Source organism: Metopolophium dirhodum, chromosome 2 (assembly GCF_019925205.1).
Source record: "Metopolophium dirhodum isolate CAU chromosome 2, ASM1992520v1, whole genome shotgun sequence".
In the NCBI taxonomy this organism is placed as follows: Eukaryota; Metazoa; Arthropoda; class Insecta; order Hemiptera; family Aphididae; genus Metopolophium; species Metopolophium dirhodum.
Window position 1 is genome coordinate 30448978 of NC_083561.1, and position 22957 is coordinate 30471934.

Genomic DNA, 22957 nt, shown 5'->3' on the forward strand with positions numbered 1-22957 from the left:
AACATATTAATATTATTGTTATCACATAGTCAATTTTATAGTTTTTTTACTTTAACTGTTTAAAAATAATTATCACTTCAATCAAACAAACCTATCAGAGAATACTCTAGTAGTCTCATGCCTCCATAACATTATTAATATTTTTGCAGAATCAATAACAGTACTCAATGTTCCAACCATTCCTTGCCAGATCCTAGACAAATCTCTTAAGCTAAAAACATAGTGGAATTTAGCTGGTGTTGGCAACAAAGTCATCTACAATTAAAAATATTTTTTATTATTAGTATGAACACAAAATAATATAATTGTAATTATAATTTATTTATGTAAAAAAATATTATATATTCATACTATATTTATCCCAATTATTTGTCATGAACACGTTTTGGTAATTGATTTGAAATACCCGATCAAAAATAAATTTAACAACTAACTATCAAATACCTAAGCTAATTTTGGAACTAAGGGTTAGGTTATGGCATTATTTCGTTTTTTTTTTGTAATTTTTTAATAAAAATATATTACCCTTGTGCTATGCCAAAGTTCTCTAGTTATGGGAGTTAGTTTCTTAACCAAGTTTCGTATTTCTACTGAAAATCCTCGTTTTGCATTATAGTGTGTTTCACCAACTACTCGAAAGATCTTATCAATTGAAGCATCTGATGGCATAGTACAGTTGAATATACAAAATTGGCGTTTTAATCTTGACGGTATATCATTCCGTCCTCCACCTGATTTTATAAAATATAATACACAATTTAAAAATTGAATGACAAGTAATTTATTAAATACGTCGGTATCTTACCGGGATGCACCATAGCACCGACAAATAGAATATCATTCAGAGTATAGAATTCACCAGGTTTTTCTAAACTATAAAATCCTTTCATGTCCATTGTCTGTCGAACGATCTCATTTGTAATTTGATCACCCCATTCATTAACTTCCGGCAAATTTATGTCATCTATGAACACCTTCATCTTAAGACCTCCAGGTGGCCCAAATGTGTTTCCTAATCTTTTCTCTACATAACTTTCAATAGTTTTCTATAATAATAAAATAAAGTAAGGAGTGAAATTACCATTTAGTAATTTTAATTAAATTTACTTGAAATTGAAAGGGGCTAGTTGCAGATGAAAAATTAAACGATCTATTTAAGTAAAGCTCTGGTTTAGCAGATCTCATGTATGATTTCATCATAACAGTTTTTCCTGATCCTTGTTCTCCAATTAATAAAACTGGATGATCTTGTGTAGCTATGATATTTATCAAATATGTGATACGAACACTTTCTAAAATAGGAACCAATACTTGACTGTAATCAGTACTAGAAGATTCTGCTGGAGTAGCAGAAGACATAGCAACATTCCAGTGTTCCCATTCTCCTAATTTAACATATATAAAACTGATTTCAATTTCAGTTGACACAATTAAAAACACATACTATATTACTATACCTTCTTCAGTTACGAAAAAATCAAATATAGTAGCATCAGGCTGATCAACTAGCTTAGGAAGATCAAGGCTTTGACCAAAATTTTCATTTAAGTAACTATGGAATTTATGTCTATCTGATGTTTCCAATAAAGCTCCTAGTCCCCACACCAATGAAAAAGTATACAAACGTTGTAAATGTATTTTACTTGGTCTTAAAAAAAAATTTCAAATAAATACTTAACATAATCTTTTATGAAAAAAGGGTCGGTATTAAACTTACAATAAATTATCTGGTTTTAGATAGTGGTTTTCTGTGCCTTCCGCGCCATCACCTTCTTCTGAAGAATTATTATCGTGATCTTCGATTTCTTCTTCTTCTTCTTCTACTTCTTCTTTTCCTTCTTCTTCTTCTGGTTTCTTGGGTATTAACCCTTGTAACAAAACTAGCATCTAAAGTTATATTTTAGACTATTATAAGTTATAATTAAATAAACTATAGAATATCGTTTGAAAATACCTGCTGAATAGTATTGCACTGTAAGACTTTCATGGTCATATTCAAATTTTGTGAGGCCCATGTGTATATAATTGAAAAAGTATTTTCAAACAATCGCCTGAATAATTTTGATTCCCTTTTATTCCTCTTCTTTAGCCAGGCTGCTAAAACGGGATTCCAATCTAATCCAGACGAACTCATGTATACCATACCATTACGTGATACGGTTGCCGGTGAAGCATTATCAATGTTATGAGGCTCGAATATAATTTTACAGCACGGAGCCATAGGAAGCCTATCTCCATTAGCCAATGTCAATGTTTTATTATCATCCAATACTGAATTCAAATTTTCAATCCATATACTATCCACTGGTCCATCAAGGACCAACCATACATGTTCACCTTTTTTTAATTTCAGCGTTTTTCTCCATAATGCAGAAAATATACCATCAGTCCAGTCATTAGTGGCCACGTCTAGGCGGCCGAACATTTGTGCTGCAGTAATTGCTTTTGGGTTCATTCTCATTTCCCTAGAATGTCAAACAGATAAAATAAAACTATAGATCTTCGGTATAAAATTTTAAATGTTTACCTATGATTTTCGCCGCAAATTGTTAAAGATTTCATAAGAATCTGGATACAACAGGTCTTACCAGATCCAGTAGGGCCTAAAGTCATTATTCCATGTCTCACTCTTTGTGTTTCGTACAACTGAAAATAACAATGAGTGGACATTATATATTTTATTTTATTTTACAAATATATGTAATAATAATGTTAATATTGACTATTATATGATATTTACTTGTATCAACTTCAAAACCCACGGAGAATGATATATTAAACCATCTGCTTCCACTTGGCTTTCAATTGCTTCTTCCAATTCAGGATATGCAGTTTTTTCTAATATCTGATTAGGAAATAAATCAGTGACTAATGACAGAAAGAGTGGTTCATCCTCATCTATTAAATTCACGAGGTAGAAAGTTTCAAAAAACTGTTCGAACAACAAAAATATACATACTAAACTAATAATAATTTACCTATAAGTTTTGATAAGTTCATATCACGCAATACTCTCATAACAATCGTACTTTCTGAATCTTTGCTATTGACTCGTTTAGCAGCACCCAGAGTTCTTAACACTGACAAAATATTTCTCAGTCCAAAATCATAATGGACTTGTTTTGTTAATTGTTCTTCGCAAAGTTTGTATAACGTATAAAATTTACGAGCAAGCGTTATGTTTTCTAAAAACCCACAACTAGCTAATTTAACCCTGATAATGATTTGTCTGTCTGGAACCATCATAGCCACTGTGCGGAATTGAATTTTTAAATTTTCTGGCAGTTCTTTACGGCCAGCATAACCGGGATTCTACAAACAAAAAATAAGTGTGCATTAGTTTAAACTACGGCTATAACATCACCTATGTTTACCATTGTAATAAATATTCCGAATTCAGGACAAAGGTCTATCAGATCTCCGTCAGTAAACGTAAACTGTTTTTTCTTTTCTTTTTTTGCTGACAACACAACCGCTATTTGTTGTGCTGCAACCGACAAGACAGGTAGCTCAATACGGTTGAATTCATCAAAACACCCCCATGTTCCCGATTGCGCTAGGCCTTTATAAATTCTTCCTAAGCCTCGATAGTCCATCTGATCAGAGCAATTAAAAACCACCACATATTTGGCCAAAGTTTTTGCCATGTCTTTGACAGTTTCCGTTTTTCCAGTACCAGCTGGTCCACAAGGCGAGCTACCCATACTCATCGCTAGTGCTTGAGCAAGTGTAATGTAACACCTAAGTATAGCATTATGGAATAAAAATTGGTTTCATAATTTGTAAACACGCGTATTTATATATATATAACGTAAAACAATTACCTATCTGTAAGTGGAGTGATAACTAGACGTTCTGTACATCCCAAGTACTCATTTTGGTAATTAAAATTAACGTCAGTTATAGAAATCCAAGTCTTATCCAAGTCTTCTTTAAAATAGAATCGACATTGCTTCAGCCATTCAAAGTCATTAACAGAACGTACATTGAGTCGACACTAGGTGATACACAAATTATTATTAAGAGTTTTAAATCTTCAATAATAGCTCACTAAAAATCATTTAAAACCATTTTACAAATACTGATAGTCTTAAATAGTTGTGACTCAGTGCAGATTAGGTATACAAAAATAACCTCCCGTTCCTATTTTGTATTAAGATTCTGAGTGCAGTGATCTGACATTTATCGATAATAAATGATTTTATAATTATGGGTGTGGGATTGAACCGAAGACACTTTTTACAACAAAAAATAACCCTTAAATATTAGCTATAATATTTTTAACAAATTGGATGTTCTTTGTACTTTGGTGATTAAAATAATGATAATTTTAAAATAATAAAATTCTCAGTACTTTTCAAAATAATCAGGAAAATAAAATACGGAAAAATGGGAATATTTACTCAATAAGTACCCCATTTTTGATAAAATTGATTTGGTTTTTTTTATGGATAATTAAAAAATGAATAACGATAAATGTTTAAATTTTCACCAAATACTTATAATACTATATTATTCCAGACAGGAGATAATTTTTTTAATATTTTGTGTCTTTTGAGATATTTATAGACTAGATTTATGTCAATAAATTGAATTTCCTTCCTCAAATAACTTAAGAGGACGTAACACGGTAATTTGTTGGTTCCGTCTTTTAAGTGCGTAACATAGCAAATATACGCTCAGCAGATCACGTTTAGTTTCATTTGCTTAAAAATTAGAGTGAATCGATCTATTATGAAACTTGGTGGTAAGAACGTGATCTGTGTTTGTATGTGCGTTTTTTACGATAGTTCACATTTTTAGCACGTTTTGCGTTTACGATATAGAGTAAATTAAAAATCCTCAGAACTCATTTAAAAACAGATTTTTCGTAAAAAACCTACGTACAAACGCAGATAATGTTCTTATCATGTTTCATAATTTATTCTAATTTTTAAACAAACAAAGCTAAACGTGTTCTGCTGAGATTAAATTTGTGATGTTACGCACTTCTAAGACGGAGACAAATGTCTGTGATACGCCCTCTTAAAAATGTAATTCATGATTCTTCATAAGATTTTCTTGCTACAAAATATTGAGAATACATGTTCGAATTTCAAAAATAATATAATATATGCGATAGTATTAGAAAAAATGATGTAGATTATCATACCATATTACATGATAAAAATATAAATTATCATTAGTACAATAAATATCTTTAAAAATAGAGGCTTCAAATTTAAAACCTACAACGCCACAAATCTGAAATCATTACCAAAATATCAAAAATATCTCTTTGATGAACGTGTATTGTAATTAATGTTTCGAACTTGATTCTTTCAATACGCGTTAAATCTCTAGTCGTTTGATCGATCAACGTATTAAGCAATTCTAAAAATCGATTATTGGTATCGTGCATCTGCTTTCTATCCGTTCGTGCGTGAATTAATGCCACCTCGGAATCTCTGGTCCAAATCATTTGAATTCCCAATATTCCAATCTGTTAATATATTTAGTTTATTTAATATATCAAACATATACAAAACAAAGTTCAACAGTTGTCGATTTAGTTCAATTAACATTTCATGTTATTGAATTTATGTATTTTGTACTACCTGGGCGGGCATTTTTTCCAAAAACGCTAATAAAATAAAATTATTATCGTTTATCTGATGATTTGATGATCGAATAATCGAATGGATTGTCTGCTGAGATGTCTGCAATAAGCTAGTTAACCAAGTCTCTACACTGCCCTCAGCTCTGACAGCTCTTTCAAGTGGTATAGTCTCTCCTTCTGTTGAAATAATGGCTGTCATTTTATTATATTCAATTTCGTGAAATTTCACAGCTTTAGTATTATCGAATATCGATAAAAGATGATTTTGGATTGTATGCGAATCTGAAGCTTGTCCTAAAATCTCCAATAGAGCAGGATCCGAAACAAAAAAGAATCTAGGAAACATTGTTCGTTTTCTCTCTAAATAACTGTAAATCAATTAAACATATTTTTTTATACTATTTATATTTAAACATTACCCGGTATATAATATTCTAAGAACTTACCCGCTCAAAGATTTTTGACACAACTCAAGTTGTTCTTGTAAATGAGGTAGAAGTTGTTTCAGCATGTCATCTCCGACACAACAAATAACTACACTTGGTGTTTCATGTGCACGTTGCATAATTTTTTGCCACGACTTGTCTATTTTACTAAATCTAATCCAATAAAATATATATACCTATGTTAATTTATTAGATTTTTCAATAGTTACACGAATCAATAAATATATTTACTATAACCTCTTTGCTTCTTTGGGAAGCTGTTTTGCTATATCACCACCCACAAATACGGCTTCCAAGTACACCCACATATTTTGAACTAACAGCCAACGTTCCAAAATTTCATTTGTATTAGATAAATCATATACCCATTGTTGTATTTGTTTTCGGAATGGTGCGTTGTACCTAAATTGTTAAATAATTAATTAACATAATTTTATGTTTGAAAAAAATGTAGTTTTTACCTATTTGACATAAGTGATCCCAAAATCATTAAGCTATCTTCCAGTTGACAAATAGTTTCTGCTGTCGTGTCACCTCGAAGTAATAATTCTCCTCGATTATTAAATGTCAAAAAGGTTAACTCTTGTACAGACCACTCATTAGTGACTTGTCTTAGTTTCGCTTCGATATCTTTCTCTTTCATAGCTGATATACATATGTCTTCTATATCCTCTTTATGTTTCAATAAAGGCGCTTCTAGTATATTCTTTAAACAAAATCCTTCACTTTCTAATTCAAAGTTGTAACCAGTGATTTGCATTATTCTCTGCCAATGTCTTTGCTTCATAGCTTTATTCGCCATAAGTTCTAACAAGGGACACATATCATTAAAATCGTCAATAGTTCTTTTTAATGCATGAAAAGCTGGCCATTCTTTTAATCCTTTAGGTAATTTACGACATCTATTTTGGAATTCCATTAGTTCATTATTTATCTGTTCTATATTGACGTCTCCCCAAGGAATATCATAGTAACTGCTAACCCGGTCTATCACATCGTTATAAAGCTTGTACAACTTTTGCAGAAGATTCAGTTCCTTACGTATTTGGACTAGCTCTGGATATTCTGTAGTTTCTAAACCAAACAATTCTTCCCCACTTTGGTAAGATTGTAAACGACGCCACATACCATCAAAACGATTCTGTAAGATTTATTATTATTGTGTAAACATTTAAAAATATACCAATAGAAAAAATAATTATAATAGGTAAATAAAATAATATATTTACTTGAAACATAATGAGTCTATCTGAAGCTTCTCTAGGTGAAAGACCGGGCATCATTGGTCCCAGTGTTCTGTACTCGTGACAATACTGTATACAATCTAATTTAAAATGTTTTAGATTCTCAGCTAATTCTGTTTGAAGTTGAGGTTGTGAATCTAATAAATATATATTCATATCCATAGCACGTGTTAGCACTCGTTGCCAACAATATCTAACGTTATCAACCAACTCTAAATCTTCCCTATCTACCGGTAGATCATATCGTGTTAATACATTAAATGCTTCCTCGATCGGTTCTATTTTAAGGTCCATGTCCACTTCATTTTCTCTTATTTTTTTTAATGTTTCTATGACCATTCTAATATCATCTAAATCTCTAATAGGTCGTTCCAACTTTCTTTCCATTTCATTCATCACGGCATATACGTAATCCATTTCACGGTGGTATTTTTTGCGTAACAACTGACCGATTCGACGATTGCATGATTTAACCTCAATGGTTAAGCCATATTTTAATTTTTCTAAAACATTGAATACATTTGTATTTGGACAACTATCAAGTATTTTGATACATTCATCAGTTATACTCACCAACAGATACTAAGACACAAGATCCAAATTCATAAGTATCCGGCTTTACTTTTAAACGTTCCAAGAGTTCATGGTGTTTTTGAAGATATGCTTCTGAATCCAAAAGTGAAACTGTTGACAGGTCTCGTCTTTCTGATAGGTCATTATTCCACAAAATCTTGTATGGCACCCAAAGGTTCAAGAAGTCGGACAGCATCTAAATATATGGATTAAAATGAATAATGTAATTTAATGTTCATCATGATAGGTTTATAGAATGTTACTGGTTTTAACGGTTGCACGCATATAGAAAGTAACGAAAGGGCCTTGATGATTTCTTTATTTTCAGTGACATGTGAATAGAAATTTCTGTGCATTACTGGAAATGGTGGTTTTCTCTCGGACGCCAATTTATACAACCTTCGACGTTTGGCTCTTGCGTCTTCTATAGTGGGTACGGAGGCTGGTACACTCTGTTCCATATCAGAAATAACAACTTTAGAAAAAAATTTTTCTCTACGCTCGCTGCAGTCTTTCTTTAACTGATTCCAGTGTTTTCCTGCTAACACCTGCCGGAAGAAAAACAAACGAGACGCGCACACGAAGACAAACACGTGGACAACACAGAACAACACCAAATATGTATACCCCGAGTAAATATCATGTCTTCGTTGTGATGCTCGTGTTTTATTATTTTCTATACAATCCTTATTACCTTTGTTTTTTTATTACCAGACCACTGTCCGACTCCTTTGGCCACTCCTATCATAATTTTTCCCGCTTGGATCATCAACTCTTGCAATTCGTTTATACCTGGTCTAATCACAATCGACGGAATCATAAGTATTGCGTGAACTTCAAAAATAGGATTTTCACCTGGATAAAATATTACATAGCTTAAAATTTTAGACTAATAAATTCTTATTAGTGTAAATAATAATATTAGGTATATATTATATAACATCATAATTTCATAGGCTTACTAAATTCTTGAGAAAACTTTTTTCTTAACGCATCGATCGACTGCCTTGTTATTTTAATGAGCACGTCTATAACTTTGCGACTATAGAATCGTCTCATTTCTTTAACAGCACTATTTGCGAGGGTATAAATAGTTGGTGGCAACTCATATGCTGCCAAGACAAACGGGTTATTAAAAAATTCACATACAGTACTCCAGTCTGTTTGAGTTTCACTCGACTTTCCTTCCTGTTTAGTAACATCCGTATCTGTTTTATCTACAAGAATCATACACATTTAATACCATTCAAATATCTAAAGAAGCGTATTATAATGTATTACCAGTTTTAACTTTAAGACTATGTTCTTGTTCTAGCTTTGGAATTGTAACACTTTCATTAGCCTTCTGAACGAGATACAATACTTCTTCAACTGCTTCTTCAACTAGAATACTCTTTCGATTCAGTTCCTATTCAGATATAACATTATAATTGAATCAAATAACTGTTAGGTAAAAAAAAGCCAATCACAAACCAAAGATGCTTGGCGACAAGTTTCATCTATTTTATCTAAGAATTCTTCAGCGGTCCAAGTAGATCCGTCCTCTGGAAAAGTATGAAGTGTAATTAACTGCATCGAAGAGAGAACCTGAAGTATTCTGTTATTGTATACATCATGGATTCTAAAATTAAGATTTAAAAAATTATGTAATACTTAATTTTATACAATATATATTTCTTATAAATTACCTAGTTACCAAAACTTGAAATTTATCTATTGCAGAGTTAGTTTTTTCAACAAAATTTTTCCACTCTGGATCTGTCCAATCAATTTTTTGCAAGCCAGGTGTCAAAAGATCCAGGAGCCATACAAGTTGTGTGACAAAAAGTGGTCTAACATCAAGGTTAATGCTGCTTGCTACTTTTCTCATTTTGTTCAACATACACTGTTGGTGTCAGTGAATTACACAATTAGTATATAAAAATAATTGTTACTCTATATTTCCTTTGTATATGTACTTGTAATGTGCCACACACTAGTGTAAAGTGATCTTTTCTAAAAAATAGAGCCTTAGTGACAATGGGAACTTTAAGTTCCATTTTCAACATACAACTTGACTCTAGTATAAGTAAGTTCAATCTTGAATCGAAGTTAACATAAACCATATTATTAGTATTCTTAAACTTTAATAATGGTTGCACTAAACAGTATTCAATAACTTTAACCTGCAAATATATTTAATATATAACAATTTGAACAATAATGTGGTATGGATAATATTTACATTGTGGTTCATCCAAATATTTTTAATTTCTTCTTCGTAATTAAGCAAAGCTACTGACATGGTGGCAAATTTCTTTTGCACTTCTGTCATTTCTGGCATGACTTTTAACACTGGATGATCGGTTGCTTCTTCCATTAAATAACTCAAACGTTGTCGTAAAGACCTGACCCAGACAATACGACCTAATGAAAATCGTGTAGTGTTTTTAATATTATTTACATCACACTATCTGATATATGAAATATTACCAGATAGTGGTGGAAAATTCCTAGGTACTGGAGGATTGCCTTTTCGTTTTTTAAACAATCTTAATGTTCTATCTATTTGACTTTCACAATATTTCAATACTCTACTATATTTTATATCCATTCGTGTCACTGGTATTTTTGTAGCAATCTATTTTAAACAAATAATAAAACATTACAATTCAAACCAAAACACAACATTAAATACTTTTTCAAATTTATCGAGGAATTTTATTCCTTGGCCCGTCTCCCAGACAGAATTAAAATTAGTTTCTATCGTGAATGCTAATTCATCTTTCAAAGTTTGAACCATAACAAATAATGTTGTGTAATCATGATCAAATTCTCTATTTTTCTGATCTAAATAATCGTAACTTTTGTTCATCACCACTAATTTGGCTTCTTCAAAAGTCCGCACTGCATTGTCTAATGCTATAATTAAATTATTTTATTTGGAAATATGTTGTAAATTTATAATTTACTATTTACTAATTATATTTTGTGTTTTAACTACAACAACTAAGGTAATATTATTATCATACCATCCCCAAACATCAAACCCTCCATTCTTCGTTCAAACAGTCCATTGTAATCGTCAATTGTATCGAAAACCGTTAAAATTTTGATTAATCTATCACAAAACGCGTCGAATTTACCAAATACGTAATTTTCAGAAAAACTAAACTGTCTTCCGGCGCCGTGGTGATGTTTCACCCTTTCATAAGTGTTATGGTATAATTTGTTTAGTGTAATACATTCATTTAATTTAGTTGTGAGAGCTGCTCTATCTTGAGACCATATTGTGTCTTTATTTCTATTGGTGATGTGAAGTTTACAGCTTTCAATCATTTGGTTTGTGATCTAGATTAAGTACATTGAACATTTATTTTTGGTAAACGTTTATGTTATGGAATTGGAGGTAATTACTTTAACCATAAGAGACGATATTTTTTCTGTAGTATTATAGAACATCGACACGTCATGAATAAGACGTACAGTTTGAAGCATACGAACTAACGAGTTTCTCATTTTAACTGGATTATCAAGGTACAGTGAATGACAGCATTTTTCCAACGCTTGAATGTATTTTGAGTTATCTTTTGCTTCGTTGTAGCACAGTGTCAAATGATTGTCTGTACGTCTCCACCGGTCAACCATTCGAGAACGCGAGAGTTGTAAGCAACAAATAGTCATTATCACCTAAATAATTAAATATTTTACCAATTAAATTTAAATTAAACTCAGTAGGTTAGATTAGGTAGATCTTTTTATAAAAATATAAAAAATATAAACAAATGCTTTTAATAATGGTATACCTCTTCCCAACTGAGATTAGCAGCAATTTGTGAAAATTGTGCGCCACGTTTTTTCCAAAACTCCAATTCATCTTGCGGTCCACTAGTATCACTTTCGTACTTTAATTTCTCGTCTTCTAATAATATCTAATGCCAAATCACAATTATTATCATTTTTTTTTAAAATACATGTACAAATTTACTTCTCGTATTTTCCGTATCCAATTTGTTACTCGTTTCTCTAAAATCAATATTTCATCCCGATTTGTAGCAATATGTTTGGCCTCTCTGTAAGACGGCACTTTTGATATTAAACTCATACCATCAGCAAAAATGTTTGGTTGATCGCAAACTTCTTCACATACTAAAAATTATAAAAAAATATTAATAATAAACCATTCTATATTAAAGACCTGAATGAAAGATATTAAGTAAATCCTAAGATTTAAGGAAAATACATTTTATTGAATAAATAATATGTAATTATGTGAGTAAAAATATTATATTAATTAAAGAAATAATGAAATATAAAATCGAGTAAACAATAGTATTAGTTGTTAATAATTAAAATGTTAAAACAAAAAGTTAATTAAATAGTATAATAAATTGTTATTAATACCTACTAATATATACCTACTCATCATTGTTTACTTATATCATAGATAGACCTTAGCATGATTCTGTGATATTATTTTTTTTTTTTTTAGGAAAATGTATTATTGAAACAATTATAAATTATACCTTTTAAACAACTGCAGAACGATCTTAGCTCAGGAAGCAATTGGCTTTTGATCAACGGGCAGTCTGGTTGATCGTCTGAAGGTTCGTCGCCTGTTTGTGGTATGGCCAATGCCGGTATAAACACGTATTCAATGATTTTGGCAATGCTCTTGACCAATCCCTTTTTCTCCGCGTCCAGAGTGCCACAGATCAAATCTTTGTGAAACCCTTCTTCTGGCAACTGTTTGGCGGTGTTCAGGCGGATGATGTAGATGCAGATTCCTGTCAGCCCAACTTCCCATCCATCTGTGAGGAAGAGCTTCTTTTTTTTCGGCTTTGACACTACGCTTAGTCGCCGTTGGAGGTTTCTACTGCTGTTGGTCGGCTTCAACTGAACCTGAAAACGACAGAGGAACTATTATCAATTTAACAATGAAAAACTTCAGTTTTAACCAAGGGTGTTAAAAAATTTGGCTGTATGGTAAATAATAGGTACCTAAATCTATATTTATAGTGTGGTGGGAGGGGGAACTACCCTTTCACCAGAAATATTTTATTTAAAAATTGAATACTTCAAACTCTATCTTTTCATCTCAATTTTAATCACACAATATTTACAATTAACAAATAATTCATGATATAAAAAATTTTCTTTAACTAATTATTTTTTCCAAATTCTGAGGAGGGACTTTTCTTAACCTATCATCACCACAGATTTACGAGTACAATATCAAATATCCAAGTTATACATATTCTAACGCTCTGTCAGATTCAATTCTGGCAGTGGGTGGTTTATATGTGTTTATATATACACGAGGTCAGATAATATATTTTTTATTGTTAATTTACATTTGAGATCAGAAAAGAAATCCTCTCTCGCATTATTCAGTAGATGGTAGTAAATTTTGATTTAATATAACTATCTAATTCTTTTAATTCCTCTTAATAGTATTATCAATAAAATATGTTTTTATCTTACTGCCTACCAAAAGACATAATATCTGGCTTGAAATATTATTCTAGTCCACCCCAGATTGTGATCAAACAAATAACCACGATAATGATAAATTATAAAATTCGTTTGAAATAAGATGAATGAATACAAATTCTTAGAGACGTACCTAGAGACAATGTCTATGAGCATATGCATCAACAAAAAAACAGAGTAACTATTCGTAATACGGCAATACACTACAAATACATTATTGGTTTTTACCTGCACTTGGGCACTTGGGTTAATGCAAATTATTAATTATCCTATATTCTACACGCCTACTTCAATATAATTTAATTAATTGGTAAATTTTGTATTTATAATTTATATCTAATATAGATAGGTGTAGACATTATTTTGTTAATTTTTAAAACTATGTATTTACGTGCAATTTGTTCTTTAAATAAATATTATGTGATAAGTTAACAAATATCGAACGACGGTTTGTGTCAATTAATAGTTTTAATTATTATGCGTATTACATTACCGTCATTTCAAACGATTCGGTATCTTCGACTTCGACGTCTTGATAGAACCACATGAGTTTCGATCTGCCATGTGGCAAAAATAACTCGTTGATCTGGTCCAACTTAAATATATAAAGAAAAGTTGTCAGACATAGTTTATTTGTTGACAGTTTCACGCAGAACGTTTTATAGGTATACAGTATATACAACCAGTATATTATTAACATAATATGTTTAATAGGAATGTATACCATATTGGATTCGAACACATAGTCCATGACGGAATTTCTCGGCAGACCTGTGTGGTCGATGAGTAATTGGAACGTGAACTCCAGCCGGGGGTCCATTTCCCCCCTTCTCGCTTTTCGCTCGCATTCTTCTCGGCGTCTCTACAAAAAATTATTTTTGAAAAAGATAATTTTATATTCGGTAGAAATTAGAGGTGGGTCAATATGTTTGAAGTTTGAAAAATCAAACCAAACGTTTTTGAACCAAACGGTTCAAGTTTGAAAGTCGAACATAATTTTAAAAAGCTGCACTGAACCGAACTCAAACAAAAAGTTTGACATTTAGTAACTAATCCGAAATCCACCATAGTTCAAACTCCAAAGAAATGTACGAACTCCATAAAATAAATTGGAACACGTCATATGTTTGGTACAAAATATGTTTTATATTTGATATTTTAATTTGACATAAAACTAAAAAGTTTGACTCGTAATTAAATTCAAAAGCTTGGTTAAAATTCAGTTCGGTATTAAACAAAATCTTTGCTACGGGTGCATTCGATGTTGAACATAACGTTTGGTTCGAGATCGACATCACATAGAATTGTTCGGTCGTCTTCGGTTCGACTACGATTAAAAAATGCTGTTCGAGTTTGGTTTGAGACCATTTTTTTGAGTCAACCTACCACTAGACTCTAGTAAAAACTGTTTACTATTATTATTATAAATTGTAATGCTTATTTCCTGAAACCGATAAACGAAACGCGTTCGAATAGCGGTGGAAAATATTAAATTCTTGAAGGTTGAAAATGTAGATATTTCAGCAGCATAGGACCAAATATGAATTAAGTTTTCTCCAAATTGAACTCTCAAGACTTTTGAATAAGTGTACAACACTAACAAGTCAACAACTACAAATAATAAACATATACACTGAGCTAAATATAACAATAGTAGGTACAATTCATTTTTTAAGAATTTATTTTCACGACATTATCCGTGAACTTGGCAGTTGGCACAGCTCGAACAACCCTAACCCTTCCCCACACATGGTACATGGACTTCAAATTGACATCAACATTTTGAAATTTTTATGCAATTAATTGTTTGATTGATTTTTTTCAAAATGTTTCACTTATATATATATAAATATATATAAAATCATGTGTGATATTCAATATATCGTCTTTGAAATTAATACAAGTTTACCGTCGTTTACATACAATATTATCGTAATATATTACACACGTCCAGGGGCACAATTTAAATGAAAAAACTGTAGGTGCCAAAGCCCCTCTATTTTTTTTTCATATTACCTTATGGTTATGGATACTCGCAATAAGGCTCAGCAGGTTAACGATTTGTTTTAACTCGTCGGTTAAGTTATTTTAAAATAATAAAGTTAAATTAAGTTAAAAGTTACTTGCATTTTTTTTGTTAACTCGTTAAGTTAAAAGTTACTTAACTTAGTGTAAAGTTAAAATTTGCTAATTTTAAAAATAAAAATTCTAGACACGCATAATATGATTTATTAGATAGTTTTCCTTTACGCTCGCGAAAATTACAAAGGAAAGTAAAAACCTTATTCAAAAATGTATTAACTTAATTTAGATACTTTTAAAATAAAATTAACTTGAATAGTTAACACGTTAATCTTGAAAAAAATAATAACTTATTAAGTTAAATGTTAAATGTTAACTCGTTAATGCCCAGCTTTGACTTGCATAGTGACTATTAAAATATAAATTAATATAAAAAAAAATTGGGGTACAAATTTTAAAGTCCCCCCCCAAAAAAAAATTTTGCTTATGCACACATCATGCTATTTGATCTATAGCCATGATATAAATAGTAGCCAATATATACGGCATATTTTTTATAGAGAAGTTGTTAGACCCCCATTTTTAATGCATTGCATATTTTAAAAAAATGTAATAATGAAATTAATCAAATATGTCTGTCGTAGTGAGTAGTTAATAAAATCCGTTTTTCATTTGTCTCTAGTCTTAAATTTGTTAACATACACGTTACACGACTGTTCGGGCTTCGTTTGGCACTCAACCCAATATTGAAAACAACATCAATTTATTCAGTGACTTACTTGCAACGCTTCGTTTAATGGCAAAGACGTGAAGTCTATGTCTTGGTCTTTTGATTCGGGGTCGTCATCGGGATTCGACAAAAGCATTTCGAACGATAACTTCTAACCGCACTAATATTATGATAATATTATAATAATGTTCTACTATCAATTATTTTTGTCGTCTACACCACGACAGCTGCGGGCAAGTCTGTGCGCGTGGACGCTATCGGATTCGGACGCACAGTGGTACGGAGTCACGCGTAAGTATAAATACCTACTAAACACAATAGTATAAAACATTGTGTGTGTAGGTACGACAGAGCGCGTATCGCGACGAAAAACCGAAAAAAAAATAATAAATATGATATAAATGATAAATGATGCATATATATATATTATATACAGAGACGATATATATATATTATCTATCATTGCGCGATTGATACCCGTCGGACAACTGAACCCCCGGCGTAATGCATTTCCCGTCCCCATATAATAATAATATAATGGTATGACGTGTGTGGTTTATATAAAATGCATAGAACACACATCAGTAGTAAGTTGTATAGGTATAATATTATAAATAAGTTTGCCAGTGTGTACATAATAATATAACGTGTACATATTAAATAACAGACCAAGATTTTATGTGTATATATAGCCGTATAAGTATATAATATATTTTAATGTGTTATATGTATATACATATGTAATATAACAGACCGATATTTTATGTGTAGGTACATTTCCAGTATGTATAGGTATATAATATAGATATTATAATGTGCGGTATACATAGGTATAGAACAGTAGACAGATATTTTATTATAATATATGTATATACAGTTTTCGTATTGTTAAACGCATAGTGACTTAAATGAAAAAAAAAATTCCCATCATTTATTTTCCAAACCAGCACGCGAATTTCCGTGTGTGTACACATGGAACATTATACCTGTGCGGCGTTTTATGACGGCTGCAGTGAATAATTCGCTTGTCGTTGAAAACACGATTGGGTGTTTATATGTATATACAACCGAATATAATATACGGACTTGCTGCACGTTTATTATGTGTATATAAGAATTAATGTGTACTGAGACGTCAAACTTTACGAACGAAAATCATTATCTAGGTACGCGTACACCACACAAGGTATAATATTATATACGCAAAAACAGATTTATTTTATGTATTATAATATAAGTACCTAGGTATTTATATATATCGTCGTTATTGTTACTTTTATGCCAATACACGTATCCGTGGTTTCAATGACATATAACGCTAAGTATAAAAAGAAAAGATCGTCTTAAAATAAAAAGAAAATAGCACCTTAAAATACATACATAGGCAAAACACTCACTTAACTGCCGGAGATTTATATTATATTATAGCAAGGGTGGCCAGCGAGAAGAGACTCGCGAGCCACCAAATAAATTAATAAATATGGAAAAGCCAAAATGTAAAAAAAAAAAGGTCATATTATTATATAATTTTTATGTATATGATATTGTAAATAAGATAAGATAAGGTATCGTATATAATAAAATGTGAAGAATAAGAACATAAGAAAATAGTGAATAAAGAAAAATTATATCAAGAACATTTTATTTTTACAAATTTTTTTCTATACGCTGTAATTTAATAAAATATTATACTTTTTCAAATACTTTCTTTTTCCTTCCTCTTTCCTTCCTCTTTCCTTCCTCTCTTCTCAATTCCACTAATTAAATACGAGGAGAACCATTTGCAGGAAATTTTCTTAACACATATCCGAGATTATGGTTTAGAAACAAAAGTGACCGAAAAGTTACAAGCTACTAATCAAAATAATTAAATTATCATACATTATTAACGTTAATTTATAAATTAAATGTAAATGCATACGACATACTTACATATTTACATTAGTAAAGTTATATACATTGTTTCTTTTCATGTTCAAACCCTCAATAACTCAACAAACCTCTGACATACCCTGGCCTTATATCAGTCGCTGGCCACTGCATAAAGTCGGACTAGTTCTACGAAAGTATAGGTACTCATAATATTATAATAATGTATTATACATCAGAAAATTTTATTTTTATTAAAAAATTAGATCATAGAAAACGCCAAAATGCTCAATTCCTTCATAATGTCTCTGCACCGTACATCAGGACACTATATCCAATTATTACTCGATAAAAACGCTCTAGTGCATTCACCGCACTCGGAGATCGAAATCGGATGCCCTATATAATATACGTGTGTTCGTGTATACTGACCTGGGCGTCGGAGTTTAACCTTTTGACTTTTGTCCGACGCCTTTTAATACGGTTGAAAGGCGCCGCCGTTGACGACATCGATGACGTGAAATCGAACGTGGTATTGTTATACTATCATATAGGTAGGTAGTGTGATATTATAATACTACGTTGCAATATTCGTTACTCGTGCACAATACGCATACAGTTTAAATGTATATAGAGCCATTATCCGCGCGGTAAGATCGGTGGAATGATTAACGATTTCAGCTACTGTATAACAATAGATTCAGCTGAATATACGCGGTAGTGCTATTGTGTAAACACCTGCAGATAGTGGTTCGCCTTTACCTGCACCCCGCCCTGCTGTTGCGAAGGTGTTTTACCGATCACTCTTACTTCGTCGTATCACCTAGTTCCCATGACGACATTTGCGCAACGAATCAAAGTGTTAATGTTGTGTAATATAAAAATAAAACTACACTTTTCTCACTGCAGGAACACCACTTGAGAAGTTATTACTCGTTACTTTATAATATGGCATATTAAATCATAATAATACGAGTGTATTACAATATATAGGTACCTATTAATCCAGTGGCGTAGACAGGGATTTTCTTGGGGGGGGGGGGATATATATTCATTATATCTAAGATAAATCGCAGGTTAGTGCCCCCTGCACTAATATTAAATATACAAAAAAGGTATCACCCCGTGCATACGCTCATGACCTATATCTACTTTCTGAATCAATCTATGCTCACTGGGCATTTATCATTCATAATAACCATTAAATTATTATGATTTAAATACAAATAAATAACAATGTTAATTTTTAATATTTTTATTTCCATTTAAACGTTTCAAACTTTCAACAAAATGCACCTAATATTGACAATTAAATAATAATTATTATTATTAATTAGGTACCTAGGTATATTTTATGATTTATCATTTTTCGAATTTTTTTTATATTTTATTTACCTACGTCTAATTTCTTTTGACATTTCGTCAAAGTTTTATGTGCCGTTATAAACATTAACCGTTATTCCTGCAGCTACCCAATAAAAATGAATAACACATAACCTACACTTTACACATAACAATAATAATCATAATATATTATATTATTTACATATTTTTAATTATTAATTTAATTATTATTTGTAATTATTTATTTAATTATTAATTTTAATTATTTTGAATTAAAGGGAAAATGTGTGTTAGCATGATTGGTGAATCATCTTGCATGCCATATTAAAATATATTTTTGTTATTTGGTAATTAATATGCATTTTTATAAACAGGAATCGTGTATTCATGTTGCTAATTTATCACGACACAGCCTATTATCATATTTCCAAAGTAACGACTAGATTATAATATTTATATATTATAATAAATAATAATTAGACTGATGCTTATTGTGGGTTTCATTAAAACATTTAAAACACACGCACAAGACTTTTTATTGAATTACAAACAGATATAAGGGGAAGTTAGCATACGCCTTAAATGGTGTAACATGGCTCTATTAATAATAATCATTAAATTGTTTATAATTTAGTAAAACTACTACATTTTTTCCATAAAAATTATTTATTTAAAAAAAAAAAATTGTTTAATTTTCAAATCTATTTCGTTGTTAAAGATCGTAAGGTACATACAAAAAGCTTTATCCTAGGTTAAATTTGATTTGCTAATGTATATTATATAATAGTGTATAACTATTACCATTGATACCATTGATTATAATTTATAAATACTAGTATTTATAATCAATGCTATTACCAATAATTACCCATAACTAATCAAAATAGTACACAATTATTCAGTAAATTTAGATACATCGGATATCAGATAATTTGTATTATATTTAATATTTCTTTACTTATAAAGTTATAAACTATAATATTATTAATAAAATAGGTCAATGTAAATTTATTTTTTTAATTAACTTAAATAATCCTTAATCTCCACCTTGTAAACTGTTTCCTGATGAAAAGATGACTTGTAAGTTGTAATGTAGATAAAATATTACTTTTGTTGAATGTAAAAAAATTAGCATGTCAAAATAAAGGCGTCCTACTAATGTTTTGAAAAATTTAGGAAAACCACATATGTTTAAACTTTAAACTGATTGTTCGTCAGTCAATTTTTAAGGTAAAAAAAGGTTGCTCATTCGAGTTGGTTGAAAAATAGGGCTTTTTAAATTTGGTATTAATAGTTGCTTCTGCCATTAAAAAAAAATACAAATTTCATTACCTTCAACCACTCCAAAAAGGTTGAATTTTTGAAAATTGGCCATGGATATGTTAATATTACTAGTTACTACCTTCCTAAAACATTTTCATTTACATTTAAGGCAATCCACCTACTTAAATGTTCGTGTTACTTTAGGGTGTTTGGTACTGCAGTATGCCTGTATATTATATATTGTATTTATTTGTATTTGTTCATAAATGATTGAGCGAAATGCGCACGGGAGTAAAAAATCTCGATCCACATCCACACAGGTATAGTGGGATGGTAAGAAAACTAACGCCGGATATTTTTAAGGGGGTGCAAAAGTATCATTATGAAAAAGAAAATTATCTATAAATTATAAGGTATACAGTTCAGTAAACAACTTGCATGCTGTACGCTGTTTATCGACGACGATAACAATAATTACCTAGTTAACTACTAGATGGTTGATTTTGGATCAAGCTAGCTTTCAGTAATACGACATAATAATATACCCAGGGGTGGATAGTCCCATAGGGAAAAAGGGATATTCATATTCCCTGTGGGCTCCCGTCTATGTTTATGTTAAGGGGCCCACTCAGGTCTACACATTGTTTTTTTGCAGAATAAAATATTCACCAAATAGGAATAGTTTAAATTTAAAACTATTAATTTTTTTTTTATAAATTATTATTACTTACTGTTATTTTTAACACGACAAGTCAAGAATTTGCTTACGGATCTTTAACATAGTGTTTTAAATTTTCATCGTTTATCGAAGACCGAAATATCCTCATAATATATTTCCCTAACACCCCCCTCCATATTGTGTTTTTGCAATTTTTTTTTAGCCGATATTTAGTACAGAATTTGTACGATAATACCCTCAATTTGTACAAATTTTTTTTCGTTAGTTATACGAGAATTTGTGTGGGGGGCTATAGAAACGTTTCTCCACCCCCCTCCCTATTTCCAAAACTACTTATTTATGTAAAACTTCTATGCAGATATTTAGTACGGAATTTGTTCGACCTTACGCGAAATTTTTCAAAAATCACTCACAACCGAAAAAAGCATTTTCCTCATTTGCCGTTTTCCCAGCTCCCCACCAAACTAAAAATACGTTTTTGCACGAAACATTTTATTTATAGGTAAAGGTGTTAGATTGAATATCTAATGCGAGCGAAGCGACCAAATTTTTTTTCAGTTTGGGGGCCCCTTCAAATTTTTCTCTGTAACATAAATACTACCTATCCACCCTTGAATATACCCATTCAACGACCATAAAAACTACAATAAATGGATGCGCCATCCGGGACTTAAATTCAGTAAACCCTACGGTGAAGATCGCCACTCGTCATCGACAGTGGCACGCGGTAGTGGAGACGACGACACTATTGTCACTTATTATAGGTATCGTCAAATTCGTACATTTTTAAGAAACTTCAATATTACAGTATACGCGACGAAATATTATGCGTAGGTACCTATATAAAATATTTACCGAGATGCCGAGATGGATAACTTGTTATCCGACCCTGTGTATTTTTTACAGCTTGGGCTACCTACCTATATACTTATAGTTTACTTCATGTCCTTAATGTTTATTTAAACCTATAATTTACTATAATAATTACTAGTTCACCATAGTCACTCGAATGTATATTAAATTATGGTATTATAATAGAGTAAGTTCATCCCACGAGTAAAATGATTAGTTATTAGTTATTAGTTATTACAAACAAACGAATATTTTCGTGTGCTTTAAATATTGAAAAATTAGAAATTTCTCTCAACAATGGTTTTTAGAAAACAATCCGTCTGTATTACCTACTTTATTTAAAGGACGGGTGTCGAGACACGACTAGACACCGTAATTGGTTTGATGACAAGGGGTACGGGTAATAAAAGTATCATGTTGGCTGAAAAAAAAATGAAGAACACGACATTAGCGAAGAATTTTGATGGAAAAAAAGATGGTACATTTTAATAATAATACATTTTATAAATCGGTATTGATGAATGATGATTAAGTCAAACCATGTCTGGACTTAATACATATAGGTAGGTTAAATAATAATATATATATTATACTTGTGAAAATAAAAAATTAAACAATTTTATTTTCACGCCTGCACCGAAAGTTGAATTTCCAATGTCGGTTGAGACGTTGAAAAATAACCTTTTTCCTTCTATAGCGGACAGTAAAGGCTTTAACTAACCCGGTGGGCTGACACTTTACTGTCCAAATCAGATTAATATATTATTATTACATGCGCCTGTCGATAATATCTACATCAAATCCTAGCTGATAGATGGGTTATTCCCGTACTATTCTATGGAACAGTTGGGGGGGGGGGGGGGG

At 31.0% G+C, this 22957-nt stretch overlaps 1 protein-coding gene across 2 annotated transcripts in view; it reads right to left on the bottom strand.

The window, feature by feature from the left end:
- The window catches only part of LOC132939295 (dynein axonemal heavy chain 5-like), a 30886-nt gene extending 14641 nt beyond the window's left edge, over positions 1-16245 (bottom strand). The window contains exons 1-37 of one of the 2 annotated variants that reach the window (XM_061006383.1): positions 16136-16245; positions 14059-14196; positions 13828-13929; positions 12368-12743; positions 11830-11990; positions 11648-11773; positions 11259-11531; positions 10874-11192; positions 10540-10763; positions 10335-10482; positions 10087-10268; positions 9821-10027; positions 9551-9747; positions 9336-9483; positions 9144-9270; positions 8825-9079; positions 8557-8717; positions 8126-8314; positions 7863-8058; positions 7275-7792; positions 6507-7186; positions 6283-6447; positions 6046-6198; positions 5598-5967; positions 5258-5482; positions 3825-3997; positions 3375-3741; positions 2979-3312; positions 2741-2898; positions 2528-2646; positions 1955-2465; positions 1718-1887; positions 1458-1648; positions 1108-1385; positions 806-1046; positions 526-731; positions 92-255 (exon numbers count right to left, since the gene is read on the bottom strand). In XM_061006383.1, coding sequence (XP_060862366.1) covers positions 92-255; positions 526-731; positions 806-1046; positions 1108-1385; positions 1458-1648; positions 1718-1887; positions 1955-2465; positions 2528-2646; positions 2741-2898; positions 2979-3312; positions 3375-3741; positions 3825-3997; positions 5258-5482; positions 5598-5967; positions 6046-6198; positions 6283-6447; positions 6507-7186; positions 7275-7792; positions 7863-8058; positions 8126-8314; positions 8557-8717; positions 8825-9079; positions 9144-9270; positions 9336-9483; positions 9551-9747; positions 9821-10027; positions 10087-10268; positions 10335-10482; positions 10540-10763; positions 10874-11192; positions 11259-11531; positions 11648-11773; positions 11830-11990; positions 12368-12743; positions 13828-13929; positions 14059-14196; positions 16136-16222 — 8639 coding nt within the window. In that variant the 5' untranslated portion in view covers positions 16223-16245. Of the gene's footprint in view, positions 1-91; positions 256-525; positions 732-805; positions 1047-1107; positions 1386-1457; positions 1649-1717; positions 1888-1954; positions 2466-2527; positions 2647-2740; positions 2899-2978; positions 3313-3374; positions 3742-3824; positions 3998-5257; positions 5483-5597; positions 5968-6045; positions 6199-6282; positions 6448-6506; positions 7187-7274; positions 7793-7862; positions 8059-8125; positions 8411-8556; positions 8718-8824; positions 9080-9143; positions 9271-9335; positions 9484-9550; positions 9748-9820; positions 10028-10086; positions 10269-10334; positions 10483-10539; positions 10764-10873; positions 11193-11258; positions 11532-11647; positions 11774-11829; positions 11991-12367; positions 12744-13827; positions 13930-14058; positions 14197-16135 lie in introns of both variants that reach the window. The other variant, XM_061006382.1, reaches the window with a different exon arrangement.
- Positions 16246-22957: the final 6712 nt, after the last annotated feature.